Source organism: Rhipicephalus microplus, chromosome 3 (genome assembly GCF_043290135.1).
Source record: "Rhipicephalus microplus isolate Deutch F79 chromosome 3, USDA_Rmic, whole genome shotgun sequence".
NCBI lineage: Eukaryota > Metazoa > Arthropoda > Arachnida > Ixodida > Ixodidae > Rhipicephalus > Rhipicephalus microplus.
In genome coordinates this window covers 31,915,473-31,937,577 of record NC_134702.1, presented here as the reverse complement: position 1 = coordinate 31,937,577, position 22,105 = coordinate 31,915,473, and the positions used below count along the sequence as shown (strand labels likewise).

The 22,105-nt window shown below is 46.0% G+C and overlaps 1 protein-coding gene across 2 annotated transcripts in view; it reads right to left on the bottom strand.

The window, feature by feature from the left end:
- Positions 1–21,022, bottom strand: part of LOC119176984 (guanine nucleotide-binding protein subunit beta-2) — a 36,355-nt gene extending 15,333 nt beyond the window's left edge. The window contains exons 1-8 of one of the 2 annotated variants that reach the window (XM_037428320.2): positions 20,724–21,019; positions 14,601–14,660; positions 11,787–11,932; positions 9,484–9,547; positions 7,070–7,293; positions 5,037–5,166; positions 3,772–3,843; positions 2,510–2,726 (exon numbers count right to left, since the gene is read on the bottom strand). In XM_037428320.2, coding sequence (XP_037284217.1) covers positions 2,510–2,726; positions 3,772–3,843; positions 5,037–5,166; positions 7,070–7,293; positions 9,484–9,547; positions 11,787–11,932; positions 14,601–14,660; positions 20,724–20,726 — 916 coding nt within the window. In that variant the 5' untranslated portion in view covers positions 20,727–21,019. Of the gene's footprint in view, positions 1–2,509; positions 2,727–3,771; positions 3,844–5,036; positions 5,167–7,069; positions 7,294–9,483; positions 9,548–11,786; positions 11,933–14,600; positions 14,661–20,723 lie in introns of both variants that reach the window. The other variant, XM_075889191.1, reaches the window with a different exon arrangement.
- Between the last annotated feature and the right edge of the window lie 1,083 nt (positions 21,023–22,105).

Below are 22,105 nucleotides of genomic sequence, written 5' to 3'. Positions count from 1 at the left end.
CATACATAAGAACTGTACATCAGTGCGTGATTTGTTTTTTCTTTTTATCAAGAATGTTCAAAAATAATATTTTTCCGCACGCTGTACACGACTTCAGACGTACCAGCCGCGCGACGATAGCGCAAGTGCAGGGTTGGTTACACAACCGTTTTCCTGGATTCGAACCTACAACGCAACGACGCCCTATAGTACCAACATGGGTGCCATTGTGCAGCACTTTAAGGTGATTGTGGCATATACATTCGCACTTATGGATGCTACTATACTGCCGGTGGGACTGCGGGCTTGTTTCACTCGTCATAGGTGAGCAGTAGAGCGGCGGCAAGACACTCGTTTAGCTAGTAAGTGCTTGCGAGATTATTGTGTCATATATATTTCCCAAAGACGCCCTTCTTTGAGTGTTTTATGCGGAAAAGAGTGTAAGGTTACTGAAAGCATCCACTGTATGGGTGTTTTAGTCCGCGTAAATGACCTTTTTAGGCTGTTTCTAATAGAAACAAGGCCACTAAGGTGGTAGATTGTTTTGGTGTAGGCAAGGTTCAAAATCTGGGTTGGCTCCCACATACGGCAAGTTGGTTATTCGACCAACTGCATTATTATTTATACACTTCATTTGGAAGAGCAATCGATCGCGTTCTCAAGGGGCTTTCTCTATACCCACGTTGATCAGAGCGGGACTTCATGACTTCGGTCCTTCGTGATCTTGCGTTGTACCGTGCTCGTCAATTGCTTCCATGTTGTAGTGCATGTGGTGCGGTGACGCGTGGTGCTGGGCTCGTGAACTTCACTGAGAACGCGCCTCGTGCTAGCAAAAAAAAGTAAAAACAATAAAAAACCCACCATGGCCTGCGTGGAACGCGCAATACTGTCACAGGGAAAGCTGGAAGAGCGGCCTTTCTAGAGCCATTTTCTTTTTTTCAAAACTCTCCGAGTAGCTGCTACAACCACGCTTGCAGGGTACCCACTACGCGATCAATAATGTTTTTTTTTGTAGTAGGGAGACATGCACTATGCCATACATTCGTCCCTATTCGGAGAAGCGTGGTACCAGCTACACACTTGCAAGGAATTTTGTGCACTCTTTCGATGCTGTGGCTGACCACGAAAAAGAATTATGCTTAACGCTGTTGTAATGGGTTGAATCATTCGTTACGCAATTCGCAATGTGTGACGCCTGGTTGCTCACTTGCTTTTCTAAAGCTTTATTACTCACGTTAACCCGAGTCCTTTCCCGATATCAAGCCTGTCTACAAGGCCAGATTGCAATCGAGGTTATCGAGGTTCAAGCATTGGCCTGGCTCTGTGGTAGAATACTGGGCTGGCACGCATGGTACCCGGGCTCAAGTTCCAGTCCGTCGTCGGTGTTTTTATTTATTAATTCTTTTTTCTTATTCCACGCGATAGTGGTTACGGACACTGGCGGTGGTGGACAACTACGGTGCAACGACCCTTAATTGTTGTGGTGTTCATAACAGCTTTCGCTGTAAAACTGAACAGACGATTTTCGTCTTCGTACTCCATCGTTACGCGCGACCTTTCCCACTTCTGAAATACAATGGAGGTTATAACAAGAGACCATGAACAGCAGGACTAAAGTTACTCAGCGAATAAGTCGTGTCAAAACCAAATTTTAATTGACTTGTAACCTGCCACAGTGCCATAGCTGTTGTGATTGTGCACTGCTAAGTAAGCAATGGCGGCTTCGTCTCCGGCTTTGACATTACACGTGCCCGCGTGCTACACCCTGGCTACGCCACTGCTCCGAGGAGTACGGGACCTCTGTATGGGCCTCTGTATTAAGAGAGGGCGCTTGATGAAGTGGCAACTTAGCGCTGCGCTTGTGAACCCTCCTATAGCCGTGCACGACTGACAGATTCGGCTGAGCTGTTCATAGTGGTGTCTGCTATCCGCTGTATGCGGGGTTTTTTAAGTGTGAATACACTTTATAAGCGACCCCAAACCATCCACCGCCGTCGGCGGCGTCCGCAGTCTTCTCTCCATCTTTAAAAGAAAGAGGACTTGGCGGGCCGCAGCGTGACGCTCTACCGAAGAAGCCACGGACGCGACGCTGGTATCGGTGTCAGTAACGCGCCTTATACCCCCTCCCCCTTCGCTCGCTCCTCCGCTCTCCTCGCTCGCTGCAGCTGCGCCCGCCTTCTCTCTCAGTCTCCCGTCGAGAGCGGGTCGTGAGGGGGAGTAAAGTTAAAATCCGTTGGCATTCGCCAGTGAGTTAACGTAAACTCCCCCGTGTGATCAAATTGCGATTCCCAGGAACCATTACACCATAAAGGCACCATAGTGTGGTTAATAAATATAATAGTGCGAATTAATAAATACCCCTCATAGCATCACCCCGTGTATTCGCACTTAACCATGTTCACCCTCGGGGAAATGCTTGGGAGTTTTTTTTCACCATGCGTGATGGGATTGTTCAGGACCCCTTTAACACCCTCGCTACGCCCGTATATGGGATTAGCGTTGGACGCCATAGCGAGTTCAAGGCGCTCACCGACTCTACGCGTGGACAGGGTGTCCCAGACGTGGACGTCGTGGTCGTCGGCGCCGGCGAAGAGCAGCCTTCCGGAGAGCGACAAGCCGCAGCTCGTGAAGGCGGACGACTCGCGCGGGTTCTGGTAGCGGCTCAGCTGCTGGTCGCTGCGCACGTCGAACAGCCTGCACGACTTGTCTTCCGAGGCCGTCGCGAACACGTTACCTCCGGTGTGGAACTGCGCGTTAAGAAGGTTGAGCACTAAGTAGATGGCAGGCAAGCCCCGCTGCGCACGTTACCGCGGCCATTTCATCTACGCGAAATTCGTACCAAAGTCGTCGTAAATGTTGCTGTGTACTTGTCAGGGACTCCCCCCCCCCCCTCCCTGAAAGTGTTTCTGTGAAAATAATACGAACAACACAGGGAGCTGTTGAAGTAGTACATGCAAAAACAGTTGCTATTTGACTAGTTTTGCATCCACCGCCTGTGTCTATAGCAACTAGCGACCCTGGTATGCTGCTGGAACGCGCGGTTAATATAAACATTGTCTCACGTTACACTCGGTGTCGAGAAAGCACACCAGACGTTGCAGAGGGTGAGACGCGTTCCTGCAAGCTCACACAACGCAGCCATGTGTAAATAGTACAATAAAGAGTTAAACAGCCTAACGTATAGTCAGACAATCATTACTCTACTGAACTAGCGCAGCACCGTGTCTAAGAACTAGTATATTGCAGTTGTAGGATAATACATGAGGCCCATCCCTTTCGCGTCTTGTTTGAATATAGAAGCCTACAACAGAAGCACGTGCGTCCATCGAGTCCCGCATCCGCATTTGAATGGCCGTATGTCTATTTGCCGTGATATTGCCGTAAACGAAGCTGATTGGGCGTCTCCTGTAATTGCCATCATCCCTAATCAAGCTGCGTGTCTGTTCCATGATCAAAGGCTTAACATTGGCACCGAAACGGCTAAAAACTACACTTTAAAAGTGCGGAGTGCTGGGAGAGTTGGTATGTAACTAATCTTGGAACGCATCTTCGCCGTGTTTCGTGCTCATTTCTCCGTGTAATCGTTTTTTCTGCGCACTACCGTTATACGCTGATAATCTAGTCGAGAGCAACAGCTTGTACAAGCCGTCGACTTGCTGGGAGGTGCAATTGCCTGCAAATTTCGCAAGGTACGTATAGATACGCCAGCTACCTATACAACATCCTAATCTTAATCCCGACTTGCTAAATTATAATCTCGACCACAAGATGGTGGGTGACGCGCATACTTACGCAGACTGAGCTGACGTCACCTTCGTGTTCCCGAAACGTCTGGCGGCATTCCTTCTGGCGGATGTCCCAGAGCTGCATCGAACAAGGCGAGAGCGTCGCTGCAAGAACACCCGTGTTAGCCCGGACAAGTACACGCGAACGCATTCAGTTAACGTGACTGTTCGTTTCCGCGGAGGCCGAGGTGAAGAGTAAGGTAATCCGAGAGCTTCGCTCACGATGATTGGCCGCGAGGGCCCAGGACGCTACCCGAGCTTGAGGCTCGCGAGTCTAAGGGCGCCTCTCCTGACTTCTCTTTTCAAATTATAAAGGCGCTTATTCTCTCTCTTGTCTCGGCGCAGAATCATGCTGAATTGACCAAGCTCGGTGCTGTATCTATTCACTCTTTTATTAGATAACTACTCTAGGAGAAAACGGTTAACCAATTGATTGATGTGTGGTGTTTAACGTCCCAAAACCACCATATGATTATGAGAGACGCCGTAGTGGAGGGCTACGGAAATTTCGACCACCTGGGTTTCTTTAACGTGCGCCCAAATCTGAGCACAAGGGCCTACAACATTTCCGCCTCCATCGTAAATGCAGCCGCCGCAGCCGGGAATCGAACCCGCGAACGGTTAACCAATCCTGGTGTTACAAAGCATTGTTTCGGCATATGTGGCACGTAAAGATAACTCCCGCATGGACACCACTTTAGCGCGCAAAATGGACGACCACCGAGAAGAACGACACGGATACGCGTCATTCTTTTTAGTTCTTGTTTGTTTTGTGCGCCAAAAAAGGCCACATGAGCTATCAACATGCTCAAACATATGGATTTTCTTACATGGAGCTTATTGCATGTATGCGGGCGATAAGTTTTGGAAATGCTTACCGTTGTGCTGTTTATATATTGATGTTCTAAAGCCCTGTCGCAGACACACTCGTAAGGGGCGTATCGCGTAGCATATGCCTGGCTTCAGTGATAACAAGTGACACATTTTAACGCATTCAATCCAGCCAAATGATCACCGTACTTAGGTGGTCAAAGAGGTTTAGTTGACAACGACACGATTCAAGCAGCAACATTGAGCAAAAGAATGGCGATGACTCCGAGAAGGACAATTATAGATGCACAACAGGGCACATGTTGATTTCTCAGCGCATGTCTTGTTTACATCTCTTCCTGTTCTCTAATTCAGTGGGTCTGCTAGCAATGCAATGGGTGCCACTTATCAGTTTGCGCTAAGTAACATGAAGATTAATTTCGAAGTGGGGATGTGCGTTACCCGTGCTGTGTTGTCCACAGATCCGGTAACGAAGGTCTTTTTGTCGGGACTCAAGGACAGAGTTATGACGTCACCCTCGTGAGCTTCGAACGTCACGACTTTCTGCCCTCTTTCCAAGTCCCACAGGACACTGCGTGAGCAAAATAATGCTGAAACAAGGTATTATCAAATGTAGTGCACCAAGTTTGTGAGAAAAAAAAATGAAACAAAAAACAGCGTTTTGACTCAAAGCAATTAAAGCTTACATGCGGCGCATGTGATGGCTGAATCATTTCTGTGTTGTTAGAACTGTTGCCATAGCAGCAAATTCGAGGCGCAAAGCGGAAGGGTGCCTTGACTGCTAAAGTACGCTAAAAATTGCAAATGTACACCATAAAAAGTCTTGCAGGTCCCACGTACCACGGGAATCGATGTTATGCGAAGCATGCGGAGGGGAGGTGAACGTGGTGTGATTTTTTTTTTTAATTCAGTGAAACGTTACGAAATGACACTAAAGATATGCGCAAATTCTGTACGCACAGACACACGTTGAATGGTAGCCTATGTTTTTTACAAGCATTTCACTGCACTTGCGTAACAATGCCATAAAAATATAGGTATTATCAACACGAGAAGCGGTAAGTTGATATGCAGCGCTTGCGCTTGCGAGGATGTTTGCCCGGACTAGTGCTACGTAGACTTCAGTGAATGGTGTTTAACTACAACTGACGCTAACCAAACGTGACGCTTGTATCATAGGAGTAAATATGTGATGTTTAAAAGATTACATCGCCAGCACTGCAACCTCAATCGATGTTTCACCGAAATTAAGCCTGTGTGAGGTCTTTTTTCAAAGCGGTTTCGGGACCTGGTGTGTCTATGTGGTAGAATACTGGATTGCCACGCAGAATGCATGAGTTTAATTACTTCTGGGATTGTAACAATTATTCTTTGCGTTCGTCGGGCCAACGTTGCCGATGACAGCTTATTCCTAACACTCTCGCATTAAAATTAATGATGTCTTCCCTCGTCGTTCACGGGTACATATGAACTGTCAATCACCACTGGCACGTACCCGCACAGTGCAGCCCGAAGAGCACATGCTAGTTTTTACGCCATCAACTGTCAAGAGACAGTGGTACTGCGACAGCGTAACTGTGGGTACATTTACGTGACTGATTGTCGAAAGTGCATACGTGTGATTGAAACTTTAACGATCCTATCATTTCAGCTCCAAAAGTTTTAGCAGTGATTAAGCCTTGTGGATAATTATTTGAAACTTTTATATGTACTTAACGATACCGACGAAATTTTCGCTGAAAATAGGTTCGGTTGTAGTAACGTGGACGTGAATGGAAACGAAAATGAGCACTCCTAAATACCGGCAGTAGGCCACGCTTATTACTTCCAGGTGCGTTTCTTTGCATTGCACGTTTACCCAGCTAGCTGTGCACTACGTCATGGCTCAGAACAAAAGCTGGCTGGGCACATCCTGGAAGTTTGCTTCATGCGCATGCATAAGTGCATCACACAGGAGCGACGCCAGAGGGGAGCGTGCTTCACCTCTAAAATTTTCGCCTGTCCTAACTTTCTAACCCCCGCCCCTTCCCAGCATCATCCTGTAGGAACATACCTGTCGTGAGTGTCTAACTGGTAAAAAAATTCTGGCGGTGCCCCTGGGCATCACGAAAGCCATGTATGCTTCGCCGTTCTCTCCGACGGATTCCCTGAAGCGCCAGAAACCCGACTTCATAAACGCCACTGTCCCCACGGAGAATATTTCTCGGTAAAGCAAGTCTCCCCACAACCATCCTGTGTGTGTGTGTGGGGGGGGGGGGGAATTCTGGCGTGGCCCCTGATTGCGGGAACTCAAGCTTTGCAATGACGAAACCGATCGAATGCTTGTGAAGAACAGCACTAAAGTAGGCTTTACCTTACAAAGGTTGTTAGTGCTGTGAAGCCAGCTTTAAAAGTGCACACAGTCTACGCGCGGACACACGCTTGCCTGACTTCGTGCAAACTCTGGCGCGGAAATCTTGACCCCCGACGCTTACACATTCGTGTCTCCCGAGCCGGTGATGACCTGCGAGTCTCCGAGAAAACGCACGCTGGACAGGTATCCATCCATGCCGGCGAGCTCTCGTTGCACTTTGGCGTTGGTGCCGCGCAGGTCGTAGACGGTGCACATGTTGTCCATGCCCCCGACGGCCACGTAATTGCCCAGCTCGTCGTACGCGCACGCCATCACCCAGCTGGAGCGGAGTGGAATGACGCGCATCTGCACAGTTAGAAACACAGCAACCGTGTTTTGGATTAGTTTGAGCGTGATTTAAAAGAGGTCGAAAATGTGTTTTAAAAAATCACAGAATATCCACAAAGGGAATGAGATGATGAGTGGGCAAGGGTTCATTCGGGTAACCGTGAATGCCCCGTACAGTGCCCACTCGGACATGCAAATGAGTGGAAACACGTGTGTACAGTATATGCAATGTTGTTTTATTGGTCGTCACAAGGGTCGACTCCGCGAGGACCCTTCGCGGGTGAGGGGGCTTTCACGATTATTTTTTTTTCATGGCAGAAAGAGAATATGTAGTCTGGAACGCGCTTGTTCTTCATCTCGTCATCAGCCTCATCGTCATCGAGGAACGACGGCGGACATCGCTCGACACTAAGAAGCTTCGTCCTAAGGAAGGGAAAAAAAAAAAGAAATGTGGGTTCTTTATGCATTCACCCAAGACGACTAGAAGGCGAGCGCCATCTTTTCTTTCTTCCCAGTCGACGTACTGATCCTACTCCGGCACCCACCAAAAGCTTTCCGCACCTAACGGGGCTTCGTGCTGCCTGCAGAAATACAGGCATTTCACCCAGTTTTACATTTCTTCCGTGATTAACTCACCTTTGACCAAGCGATGATGTGATGACGTCATAAATGTGGTGATCGGGGCTGCCATGTGAGGACGTCATTAAATTTTTTTCATCACTTTAAATTAAATTTTAAATTTTTTCATCACTTGCGTTGACGCCTCCGACGCGGAACGCCGGTCAATTTTTGTGTTTTATAAGGCACCTATACCTTAAAAGGTGTGCGCAAGGTCTCGAATTAGGAAGGGCCAGGGGCGCAGGCATAATTTCTTAGGGGCGAAGCACTTTAAGGTCGAGGCTTGTCCGTTGGCGGCGTTGGCGTGCGCCTTAGCCTTGATGACGATGACGCTGATGACGATGATGATCACGGACAATGACTGGCTTGTGCAATCGATGACGTCTCGATATGCTCTACGATGCATTTTGTGGGACTGGATACAACCGACAACCACCAGGGGAACGTGCTCAGATCTCGCCTTTGCCAACTTCAGGCTGGATACACTACCACAAAGCATTTTTTTCCTTCACAAGTACAGGGTAGCAAACCGAAGCCTTCTTCTGGTTAATCTCCCTCTCTTTCCTTTAGTTCTCTCTCTCATTATTCGGGAAGGCAAAACGAAATTCACAAGTCAACACAACATACCATTTATGCTTTGCACCAATAAACACTTTATATACCTGTACACCGCTTTGTCACTCATTTACATGCGTGAATGATTAATGTCACGAAGGATTTACGGTAACACCGAATGATCCCACTGCTTCGCCCACTCATCATCATCTACTTCGTGGGTATGCCGTTCTTTTTCGGGGTGGGGAGGGGGGCATTTTGATCCGATGTGGCGGGGCGGGGGCAGGCAGGCAGATCCGGTCGACACACGGTGTCGTGTCGTGAGGAGGGAAGAAGGGCATGGTCTTGGTGTGCCACCCCGTACGCAGCTCTGGACACACACACACACACACACACACACACACACACACACACACACACACACACACACACACACACACACACACACACACACACACACACACACACACACACACACACACACACACACACACACACACACACACACACACACGCACATGACGGAGAGCTCATTTCTGAAACTCCATGGTTTATTTCCGCTGAAACGTTCGTTTCAATTAACACTCTTGGCTCTGAAAGACCAGCTGCAGTTACATGAAGTTTTCAACACTCTCGTCGTCATGTCGAGTGCAGTAATGAGCGTCAATGCGCAGATTTCAGGATAAAAAGGGTTACAAGGTTCAATTTTGTGCGCGCTCTTGATTAAATGACCCTTCATTCATACTCCTTTTCGCACCAATCTGTTTCACGCATGTAAGGTAGAAGGATATGCATATGGGATGGTTGATTCATGATTACACACAGAAAATAGCTTTAAGGCGGGAAGAAATGAAACAAAGTAGGAAGCCGCACTGGCTAAAGACCATGTGGTTATTATTTCAGGCACAGCATATATGCTGAACCAAATTTGGAAAAGAACAGAACAACGAGCAAGGATGAAACCAGCATGAGCAGAATTCCTACAGAATGACAGCGGCATCGGTTCTGAATCAGACTGAACAAAGCTTCACTTACCTTGTTTCCCGAAAATACATCCCAGATGATGAGTTTGCCGTCTAGCGATCCCGACACCGCCTTCCTGAAAAAATTAAACGAATCAGAAAAAAAGGAAGAACAAGAAAGCGGCAGAGTATGACGTGAGTGTATGACGAACGTGGCGGATAAGTTGACACGATTGATTGGCATGATGGTTGACGCGAATAAAACTGACGTCATGATAGATATAATTGAGCAGCGTACTTGGGGAACCAGTTTGCAGTGCACCCGACGCACAGGCTGTTCTGCTTTTGTTTTGTTTTTGAATAACAAATATGGGAGTTTCAGACGAGAGACCCTAGCAAACACAATACTATTTCGTTTTTAGAATCAAGTAAACACACGAGACGCTTTACCCGGTTCCATTCTCACTGTGGTGCCCTCAATAACTGTCGGCTATGTCTTCGCTAGGTGTTTAGGAGTGATCCGTCTATGTTATTCGATATGCACTATAGCTATAGAAGTGGTGATAATGATTATATATGACCCTGTTGCCTTCGAACTCCCATACAAAATTGCTACCAGCTCGTTGCGGGTACTCTTACTGCATTGGGATGCACTATAAATACCGCGTCGGGCTTCTGTTTCTCGTCAGTGCCGTTTTCCATTTCCGGGCGGGCGCGACGCGCGTTCACTTCGGTTACAGCGCACTCGAAGCGAGACGCGCGTGAGTCGGCGTGCGCGCGCAGCGGAGCGTGCCTCCCGCGTGCTTTGTTCTCCCTGCGCGGCTGGGCAAAACAGGCCGCCTACAGCGAGCCCGCATGCCTCGGTGCGAGAGCTGCTCTGTTCTAACACGCACTGCATGCTCTCGACTGAAAAGCCCAGCAGTTGGAGAATAGCTATTGCAAGCTGTGAGCTTTCGCGTACGCTTCTAGTGCTTCAGGGACCTTAATAATAATAATAATAATAATAATAATAATAATAATAATAATAATAATAATAATAATAATAATAATAATAATAATAATAATAATAATAATAATAATAATAATAATAATAATAATAATAATAATAATAATAATAATAATAATAATAATAATAATAACAACAATAATAATAATAATAATACCTGGGGTTTTACGTTCCCGAAACTAAGATACGATTACGAGAGACGCCGTTGTGGAGCCCTCCGGAAATTTCACCCATCTGTTGTTGAACGTTCCGTGACATCACACAATACACGGGTATTGCTGAACCCGTGACTTCGGTGTGAACCCGTGACAGCTGCTGAATCCGTGACTTCGGGGTTCAGCAGCCGATTCTGGAACTTCATGGTGTCGAAAGATGGAGTAAACGTAAATAATCGGCTATCTGCGGAATACTATTAGGGGGGGGGGGAAGCAGTGGGAAATGAAACAGCGCCGAAAACGGTACAGACACGTATAGGTGTGACGTCAAAGTTTAGACACTACCGGATCTGAGAAAATTCTTGATTTCCCAGCAACCAGTGTCCGTATTCTGTCGAACAGCACAGCGTATACGTTGTGGGCGCGTTTTAGAGCAGGCCCGAAATTTCCATTCAAGGCCGCGCCTGCCGAAGAAGTGTGAATATTAAGCTTTCTCTTGTGTCTCGTGCTATTCGAACCTTTGACGGTGACTGCACACTTTGCCTCTAGCACTTATAGATATTAGAGCGAGGTTATGCCAAGCTAGGGCAACGAGGTTTTACATAATGTATACGGAATTACATGGGCTGCATAATGACATCAGCACGTGGGTATTGCTGGCGTTCACACGCGCACCATTTTTAGAAAATTCTGAGTGTTTACGGCCTTTTGCCCATGTATTCAAGAAACGTTTTGTCTGAAATGAAGAGCTGACCATTTTTAGAAAATTCTGAGTGTTTACGGCCTTTTGCCCATGTATTCAAGAAACGTTTTGTCTGAAATGAAGAGCTGATTGATTGATTGATTGATTGATTGATTGATTGATTGATTGATTGAAGACCACTTGTCGAAACTTTGGTTTGCCCCGCCGCGGTAGTCTAGTGGCTAAGGTACTCGGCTGCTGACCCGCAGGTTGCGGGATCGAATCCCGGCTGCGGCTGCTGCATTTCCGATGGAGGCGGAAAGGTTGTAGGCCCGTGTGCGCAGACTTAGGTGCACGTTAAGGAACCCCAGGTGGTCGAAATTACCGGAGCCCTCCACTACGGCGTCTCTCATAATCATATGGTGGTTTTGGGACGTTAAGCCCCACATATCAATCAATCGAAACTTTGGCTTCACCATGCGTGTACAAGTGTAATGCGATCGTCGTATTCCAGCGCGGTATAACAAGCGTACTTGCTGTCTCCACAGAAGTGCGCTGAGGTCACTTTCGAGATGTGTCCTTTGAGGACGCGGCGTTGCTTGACCCGGAACTTGGCCTCTTTCTCGATGTCCTTGAGTGCTTCCTGGAATGTCTTGTCAGCGGCCATCTGTTGTCCTTCCTGCGATCGAGCGGGAATTATACAAGGACATTCGAGCCGGGGTGACGTGTCATTGTCCTTTCAATTGGTTTCTATTGCACCAATATTGTGAAAGAAATGGCGTTATTAGTGACGTTCAATTTTTTTCGCAGTACGTCTTCACTGACAGCACTTTCCTGTCACGGGAAGTATACCGCATGCATGAAAGTTGCCTGTTTCATGCTTTGCACAGCAGCGCACTGTTTTTTTTTTCTTCAAAAGGAGGCTGTTGCCGCAGTATTTGATGTCACACGTGAAGTCTACAGAATCAGAATGTGACATCACAGCTCGTGCTCGTCATACTTATGGCTCACCAAATACTTTAATAGAAAAAGAAAATGAAGTTCTTAGTTTTGAGACACTTGCTATATAGGCCAAACGTGTGTGCCTTTTAAACGTAGATCTCCTTGCCATTATTACAAAGCATGCTCAGTATTTTCTACCGTTCAACAAATCTGGTCGACAAATACGATTATTTCAATGCCGAAAGCGCAATGCGAATGCAAAGTGACGACCAAGCCCGAGATGTTTTGGAACAAGCGTAATTTGCCCGCATGCACAAGAAGGTTGGAACTGCCTGGAGTGTGCCCCGGTATTTCTGGTAGCTCCTTGGGGTGTGGGTGTGTCCTTCCTCCGATGGTGCAATAGCCACCACTACACCACTTCAGTGACCATACGGCCATTACTGTTGAGAAGTAGCCAATAATAAATGCAAGATGGTCGTGTACTTGTATCCAGGTGCGCGCTAAAGAACCACATATTTTCCCGCTGTGTCCATCCCTTGATTTTACGTGACCGTCTATAGTTCCACCCGGTTTGCAAACTGTCCTCTACTTCGTCCTCGCAAACATCACGCCACGCCCCGTCACCTATCCATCACTTCACCGACCATAGAGCCGTTATAATGAAGGGGAAATGCTACCACTTACCAGCTACCACTTACCAATAATAAAATTTCTTGTATAAATACATACAGTGTTTGTGACGTCTTTGATGATGTAGTGGGCGACATTCGCGGATGGTTCACAGTTTAGCGATGAAACCCTCCAGCGCATCGCCCCATTCATCATCATTCGCTCCGTGGATATGCTGTGATTTTCTTTCATTCTTAGTAATACTTGGTAGTTCTTCCGGGCATTGTCTTCCTTTTCTCTGTGCACCTTCTCTGAGCACCCTGGTAGCACGAGAGACCAACTGGTATACATAAATGTGCCCTTTCGGTTAGATACGTTCCTCGTTGATCGGGACATACTTATCGAACGCTGCTTCGTCTTTAATCTTTACATAAAATACTACATCGAAACAAGCTTCTGTAGAACGTGCTGGGCAGTTTTTTACAGAGAGGGCACCTCTGTTTTCTACGATGCCTGAACCCTCCGGCGGCTATTTTTTGCCTATCCTCTGCGAACACCACCGCGTGCTTTCTCCGCCCCGGCCGTCTTTTGTTTACCGTAGCGTATGTTTAGACTGGGTATACGCCTCTCCGCTCAGAAATCCCGTTGAGCCCGCAGTTGCGGGGAGAGGGCGTTATTTGAACGGACGCCCAAAAAGTACTGTGACGTAAGTCGATGTGGTCTCTCCCTTCGAACAGCCCTTCCCACCAGTCGTTCTTAACAGGGCCATCTTTTCGGTCCCGCAGCATCAGCACAAGCACGCACTCACCTTTGGACCCGTAACTCTCTTTGAGGTCTCGTCCGGAATAAGAGCCATCCACCACGTATTCCCTAGACTGTGACGTCACGAGTATGGAAGAGAGACTGCCCTCGCGTTCGGAGCATGCTTTAATGAGCAAGATCTGGTATTCATTAGTACAAAAAAAAAAAACGCGGAAAGGTTGGTCACTGAAAGATCAACATCTTTCCTTGGAAAAGCAACAAAGAAGAAAAGTACGGAACTCCCGATGGAACGGAGACAAGTCTATGAATGACGGATAAAACGGAAATTGAAAAAAAAAAAAACAGACTATAAGTATTTGAGAATTACGAACACGATCACGTCCCGAATGCACTTTTCTAAATAAGTGCGTAAAATACTGTCCGGGACAGAACTGATCACGCCACGGGAAAATCGCGCCCATTTTTGCGAGCCGATTTCTGTCTGTTAGTACAAGGTCGGTGTCCAAACACTTCAGTAGATTATATTAGATAGATAGATAGATAGATAGATAGATAGATAGATAGATAGATAGATAGATAAATAGATAGATAGATAGATAGATAGATAGATAGATAGATAGATAGATAGATAGATAGATAGATAGATAGATAGATAGATAGATAGATAGATAGATAGATAGATAGATAGATAGATAGATAGATAGATAGATAGATAGATAGATAGATAGATAGATACGTATGAATTATTTGGGAATTTCCTCCTGCAGTTTTTTACGCGGTAATCCATCGCATGCGCAAGCCATCGCTATTTAACAAGCGCAGATACACGAGGTACAGAAACAAATACAGCTATAAGCTGTTGGCACTCATGCGCGACTTGAAATATTCAAAAGATTGCGTTAATATGTAAAAACGAAAATATCACAGACGTGGTGGATGTGTTTAAATGTACTGTAATTAAGTCAGAATGTACGTCCTGGACAAATGATAGGTGGACCACCGCATACGAAACAAAAACAACCAATACTTCTTACCTTGATCTTGATGTTTAGTACTTGCAACTCGCTCTTGAGTTCTTCCAGCTCGTCCTGTTCCTGTAAATCGAGCGATAGCAAAATGAAGACGAGGCATTGTGCAGTCATTTGCGCACACAAGCCTTAACGAAGTTTGGCGAACGTGTCAAGTAAATGCCTGTAAGATCTGGCATTATATTGCATCCTCTGTCTTTTATAAATGTTTTAGCGAAGCTGTTTCGGAGGGACCTGCTCAATGGTCACGCTAAAGAAAGGTCACGGAATCTGGGTGGACAGGAGGCGGCCTGATGAGAAGAGTGGAGGGACAGGGAATCACGTTGTGAAGCTTGCGTAAGTCGGACGATTTAAAGAGTGGACCGAAAGGGAGGGGGGGGGGGGTAGTAACGTAATGGAGCTTATATGTAAGGCGTGTGGTGTAAAAAAACGAATTCAGGTAGAGCTGTTGCTCCAGAAATGGCAGAAGGGTAGACTGGGGGTGACAGGAAGAGACTCAGCATAAGGAACAAGTGTCTGGGGTAAATTGACCCAGGCTCACCAGAGCCGTCGATGAACTGAAGACCTACCTTGGTTTTGATAAAGAAACAACTAATAAATGACTTATGATTAAAACGAAATAAGAGGCTTGAAGGTACCGAATGAAGGAGACACGTCGTCCTTGAAGAAGTATAGAGAAAGAGCCTGGAATATGTAGCAAACACCCACGCTGGGGGGTTGGCCAAGAAATGCTTTTACATAGCTTATATACGTCTTTTAAAATGATGAGACGTAGCAAGAGAAAAAAATAAATATTGAAAATTGACAAATAAAAATTAAAGATATAGACGTCTAAATAGTTAAACTTCTTTGCCTTCTAATCTTGGTGTACGCGCCAACCAAGCCCAATCAAAGCGTTTTTTTTTCCTTTACTGGCGGAAACGATTTATTGATGAGTTGCTTCATTGAAGTGATTTTTGGTGGTCTAGTAAACCTGCTAATGTGTCCTATTAAGTTCAATGCGTGCGTGTGACTGTATGTGAACACAGCGCAACCGGGTGGTAAGGACGCTATGACGAAAGAACATAAGTGACAATGTCGTGGTGGCGATGACATGATGACAGCTGAATGAACGAAAGTGAAGTGATGCCGGCGTGGTGACGGCGTTCATTTTGATGGCGGTGATGACGGCGATGATTAGTTGGCTTAAACATGCATTCACGCAATGTGCGAGGTTAGCGTGGTGCTTCGATGCTACAGAACACCCACCAAGAAAGCAGCTGAACGCTTCTACATAATATGTCGCTCGCCCTTGTCCTAATTAAATCTAGCTTGCAATATTTCGTTCGCGTGTGCCTGATTAAAGCCTGTTTGGGAAGCCTGTTTCTGTAAAATAGCAAGTGAGGCGCAAAGTAGAAGCCGTTGTGTAACATTAAAACATAAAAAATTGACCAAGTTTGTAGCTATTTAATTGTAATAGACAAGTCGACTAACAAGTCAACTAAACTGAATGCACACTGTAAGACAGATGAAATGTTGTAGGCCCGTGTGCTCAGATTTGGGTGCACGTTAAAGAACCCCAGGTGGTCGAAATTTCCGGAGTCCTCCACTACGGCGTCTCTCATACTCATATGGTGGTTTTGAGGCGTTAAACGCCAAATAATAATAAATAAAATCACTGTAATACAGATATTCTAACATCATGGAGCAAAAAGAGTCGCTTTTCAAACCGGACTCTAATACTGCTCAATGTAATAATCAAAACCACTCGTTAATCCATACTTTGATACGATTCTTGCTTTTTTTAGTTATATGGAGCCGTTTGAGGGTGAATGGGTGCTGACCAGCTATGACAGCGGCATCGAACAAACCAGCACAATGTCATACATACGAAAACATTTACAAGTTCATGGCTGCTTCTTTGGACTCAGTGGCGAAGTTCTTACTGAAACGTCAAACTAGGCGGCATTCAAAGAAAGAAAGAAAAAAAAAGAAAAGAAACGAAGAAAAGCTAGTTTTGTATCTCAACAGTTTCGTAGCCTGTTTACTTGCAGAAGTTACAGAAATGGATCAGCCAATGCTATATAAACTCAGCTTTTTCACAACAAGCCATTTAGAACGGAACAGAACAGACTTCGCGCATTTCTGGTCGTTCGGACTCGTTTTTTTTTTTATGGCTCAAAGCACTTTTTCTTGTTTCTTCTTTGTCGTGTCTCACGCTGCACCACTTATTCGTGCTATATGCTTCGAAAACAAAGTATAGCCATATCCGCTACCACTATTTAAGTGATTATTTTAAGAGCAATGCTGTTGAAGAAGGTAATTCATGGGGTACCCACAGCAAGGCGATTCTCTATTTTCTAGGGGGGATACATAGGCCTGCTCATTGGGGCAGCGCCTCCCTAATCCCCTAAGAGGAGGGGCGACGCAAAGTCAGCCACATACATTAACATCATAGGGAGGAGGTGTACGCGACGAGCCTTCGCCCTTCATCCCAACCCTCCCCGTTGAAGGGTAACCGTACCCATGTCTGTGGGGGAGGGGTTCAGGTGGGGCCCCGCCGCGGTGGTCTAGTGGCTAAGGTACTCGGCTGCTGACCCGCAGGGCGCGGGTTCGTATCCCGGCTGCGGCGGCTGCATTTCCGATGGAGGCGGAAATGTTGTAGGCCCGTGTGCTCAGATTTGGGTGCACGTTAAAGAACCCCAGGTGGTCTAAATTTCCGGAGCCCTCCACTACGGCGTCTCTCATAATCATATGGTGGTTTTGGGACGTTAAACCCCACATATCAATCAGGGGTTCAGGTGGGGCGTTTGTGCTTGGTGTTTTTACAATGTTTGCTTTTTTTATTGGGGGGGGGGGAGAGCAATGGGGAGGGGCATGCGAAAATTGTGCCGGTCTGCAGAACCCCCCTCCCCCCCCCTCTCCTCTGGCGCCGTCCCTGCTGGTGGACTTGATATAACGTTGCAATGTGATGTGCATATGCTCTCATATAAATTGTCTGGCACGAGTTTAATTGACAGCACACGAGCTTTCGGCAAGCTCGGGGTGTCGCTGAGGATGCTGTCAAAGGATACTGAACAACGTTGAACATGATACAGTACCATTGAAAGTACAGTCACGGCCGCTGATTGAAAAAGCGCATGGTGCCACGTTTTCATCGAGCCGCTGTAGTACAGTAGTATATATATATACTATAGCTCTCGCAAAAGCCACAAACGTATCATTATGATTGATGGCAAAGATAATACCTATAACACATTTCTTAGAGCTGAAGTTCACGAAAGAGGCTATATTAAATCAAACGCATCCTAGAAGAGAAAGTTTGGCTATAATTGGTAGTTCATGCTTAGATGTAAAAAAAAAAACAGCGCAAGGATAGAGACAATGACGGTAGAAGAGACGCCGTCGCTTCTTTCGTCTTTGTCCTCATTTTTGCGCTGTTTTTACATCCAAGCTTAAATAAGTCTGTGCTTCACTTTTACAAACAAACACAGCTATTTGGGCGAGTTTGAAATTATTCATGTAGGTACTTGGGAGCGCAAAACACAAGAGAAGGACTAAACTGCTATAGACAGCATACAAGAGGAGGACTAAACAGCTAGACAGGATACAAGAAGGGGACTAAGCAGCTAGGCAGTATACAAGAGAAGGACTAAACAGCTATAGACAGCATACAAGAGGAGGACTAAACAGCTAGACAGTGTACAAGAAGAGGACTAAACAGCTAGACAGGATACAAGAGAAGGACTAAACAGCTATAGACAGCATACAAGAGGAGGACTAAACAGCTAGACAGGATACAAGAAGGGGACTAAGCAGCTAGGCAGTATACAAGAGAAGGACTAAACAGCCATAGACAGCATACAAGAGGAGGACTAAACAGCTAGACAGTGTACAAGAAGAGGACTAAACAGCTAGACAGGATACAAGAGAAGGACTAAACGTCTAGGCAGGATACATGCAACAGAAGGACTAAACAGCTAGACAGGATGCAAGAGAAGGACTTAACAGAACGAGCGCTCACTCAACAGGAGAATGCTCGTCCTGTTATATTATCTAGTTCTTCTCTTGCATTTTGTATGTTTTGCGCACCAAAGTACCAACATACTTCTTTTACATTAGTATAGAGTTTCCAGGCTCATACGTTTCTTTTTTAGCGGGATTATGCGTTTTATCGGGATAAAAGAAACATCGCTCTTTCGATGTCTTTATGCATGAAAAATAGTGGACATAATACAGTTTAATAACGCGTAACTGACGGGCTGATGTCATTAACCAAAAAGAACAAAAGAAAGAGTATCACTCACTAATACTTTGCAATAAAGCCGCAGTCAAAGTTTTTCAATTCATCCATTCATATATTAAGCCACAGCGGGTTTTAAGTCTGCACGATTTCACTTGAAATGCTTATCCGACCGGCTGTCTTATGAGCGCTTGCGTGGGTGCGATTCAACAGCGCTTCCTTTGATACATATTTATTTTTAACTCTTAAAGTTCTGGCCTGAATAATAACGAAATTGTCTTAAGTCGGTAGGATGGTGAAACAAATTTAAACCCTCGCCACTAATTTTTTAATATCAAAATGCTAGCTTATTGAGGCTTACAGTGGGTCATTTTTGACTCTGTAAAGCGTCACTGTATAGCCAATTTCTCCCTCTTTTCATTTTGATTGGCTTACGGGTCTACCGAAACCCCACTGACTCTGTGGCTAAAAATGGCAACACAGCGAGAATTGCCATATGCGGTGAAATATACGGACAAATGTAATCTCGTACAACGTAGCCAGTCTGGTTCACGAAGCTCTCTCGGAAAAGTAAATGACATTGACGAAAAGCGAAAAATCTTTATTTCAAGCCTGCAATTGGCTCCTCAAATTAAAATTCAGTATGGACTATCCGCACACACCTTTTATGCGTATTTGTGAGCATCTGCTGAGCGTAAAATCACGATCTGCTTGCGTTCAAGAAGTACTCGGGCGTATTGGCTGTTTTAAACACAATGTATCCCCTGTCGAGTTCAATTAGCCGTTCATTTAGGTAATTTGGGTTGTCCATGAAACGTAGTTTATCCAAATGTGTACTAAGGCCACGTAATCAACGTGAAATCTATTGGAGGCTTTCTGTGACTATCTTGAACGAATAAGCAGAGCGGCAGAAAAGTGGGACCAGAAGAGGAACGACAGACAACAGCGCTTACTAGTCACGATAGATAAATAGAGCTAAAAAATGCAAGGAAAGGCACAGAGGTTAACCAGACACACGTCCATTTTGCTACCCTGCACTGGGGGAAGGAATAAAGGGGTAAAGTAGATCGAAGATACACATAATTACAAGCACACTCGGGAGAGCACAAGCAGTCTGCAGGTGGTGACTCCGATTTGTTGTATTCAATTACTGTAGTAGCGATTTAGTCGCTTTCTGCGCTATTGAAGCGCATACCTAAGGTCCCTGAATCTTAATTCTGCGCGAAAAATGGTCTAGAGTCCAATTGGTTCAGAACCATCTGGAGCTGGACGCTGAGTGTCGTATAGCAAGCGCAGCTGCACAAGACGAGTTTGATGGTCTCTTCAGATCCGCAAGAGTCGCTTGTAGAGGTGCCTACGATACCAAATTTAGGCGCGTTTCGCAACTAAAAATTATTTTGAAAAGAACCAGAACGAAGTTGTTCATTCGTTTAAGATGAAAGGACACCAGCTTGCCCAGTTAACTGTTCTGATGCAACATATTTATGTGACTAAAGCGCTGAAGCGCTGCCGTGCATTCAATTGTTTACATTGTAATTCAAAGAATAAGGGTATATTCTATTTCATTCTTGCAATCTCTTCAAGCAAGCTATACCGTTTGAACATGCTGTTCCCAAAGCTGAGTCGTCTTGCATACAGTCTAGTAAATTTATGCACCATCAGGCAAATATTGAGCTAAACTTGCAGCTCTTATGTCCACTCTTCCTTTACACGCAAGTTCTGCAAACGAGCCGTGAATGACACTGATTCTCTTCAAGCGGCGAAAAAGAAAGCAAAAAAAAGAAGACAAAAAAAAACAAACTTTTACGGCAGTTGATGAAAGCGATCGTTCCACGGGCACGCTCATTTCCTGCTTCTTCACGAAAACAAATCAACAAGGCGGCCCAAGGTTATATGTGCACACTCACCATTATCGATGGTGGCTGTTTCCTTCCTCACTCAGCGCACAAAGCCACCGCACTCCTATTCGATCACCCAAAAGTATCGCCGGCCTTCGAGTTCCTCGCCTCACGACAACAAAAGGTTCACAGGAAGGCACGCACTGCACGCAGTTCAAAACAATACACAGCCTGTCAGCTATGTACACCGGTGTAAGCTCTTTGTACCGAACGAACTAGCCTGTATCGGTATACGGCACCGACGCAACGGAGGCAAGTCAGTCAGGTGCGACGCGCATTCACAACATATCTGCACGCGTGTGACGGGTACCGCCGGGCGCGCCTCTCTTTTTTGCTCTTGGTGTGTTCGTGTCGGGCGAGAAGGTGGTGTTGGCGTCGCGAAGCCGTTGAATTGTGCTCGGCGTTGCGTGGTCTCCCGACGCGCTTCAGCGGCTCACGCGCATCCTTCGAATGTAATGCAATTAAGGACAAAGCGGGCCCGAGCTGCGGGGCTTCCCCCTCCTGGTGAGACATCAATCCGGTTCCCCGAGGCCTTGGCGACGACGAATCGACTCAGACGCGGCGCGCGACACACCTCGTGAGCGGCGCTAACAGGCTTAAGCGGATCAAGGTTGCCCACCAGTGGACTGCCAAAGCCCCGGGGCCAATGTTATGTTTAGGCGCAAGAACGGTAGTAGTGCCACGTGCGCGGCCGTCGACTCGTGCTTGTGGAAGCGCTAAAGAGGTTACACGAGGAAGCGTGTAGATGACTGAAGCGTCAACTCAAAACTGAGTTAGCATTGTTGGTTAATGGGGAAGGTCCCCTTCTGAGTTTCATTCTGTAACTGCAACGCCACCGCTTGTTTTACGTTTGACGGTGTTAGTTTGACCGACTAACCTGGGTAGTGCTTGAACGACTCGATCAATCAATCAATCAATCAATCAATCAATCAATCAATCAATCAATTGTTCAATCAATTATTTTCATCATAAACAATACAGAATCTTACAGCGAGAAGTAGAAGGCCAGAGGAAAAAAAAAAAACGCTTTTCACGCAGCTTGACTAAGCTCTACCCTTTCAGCAGCAGTTACTATTATTTTTTTTTGTAGCTTTGAGCGAACATTGAACAAGCTGCATGCCTATGCACTTTACACACACGAATCTGAAATAGAATGAGAGATATTTTAGCTAGTTGCTAACTGTAATAATTGTAGGGTTCAACGTCACAAAACCACGGTATGATTATGAAACACCATAGTGGAGGGGGTCCGGAAATTTTTACGTCCTGGGATTTTTTAACGAGCGCCTAAATCTAAGCATACCGACCTCGAGCATTTTCGCCCAGTAGCTAATGGAATTCCTTCTAAAAGGCACGCTTAAGGATATACGGTTGTGTATAGGCAGGTACTA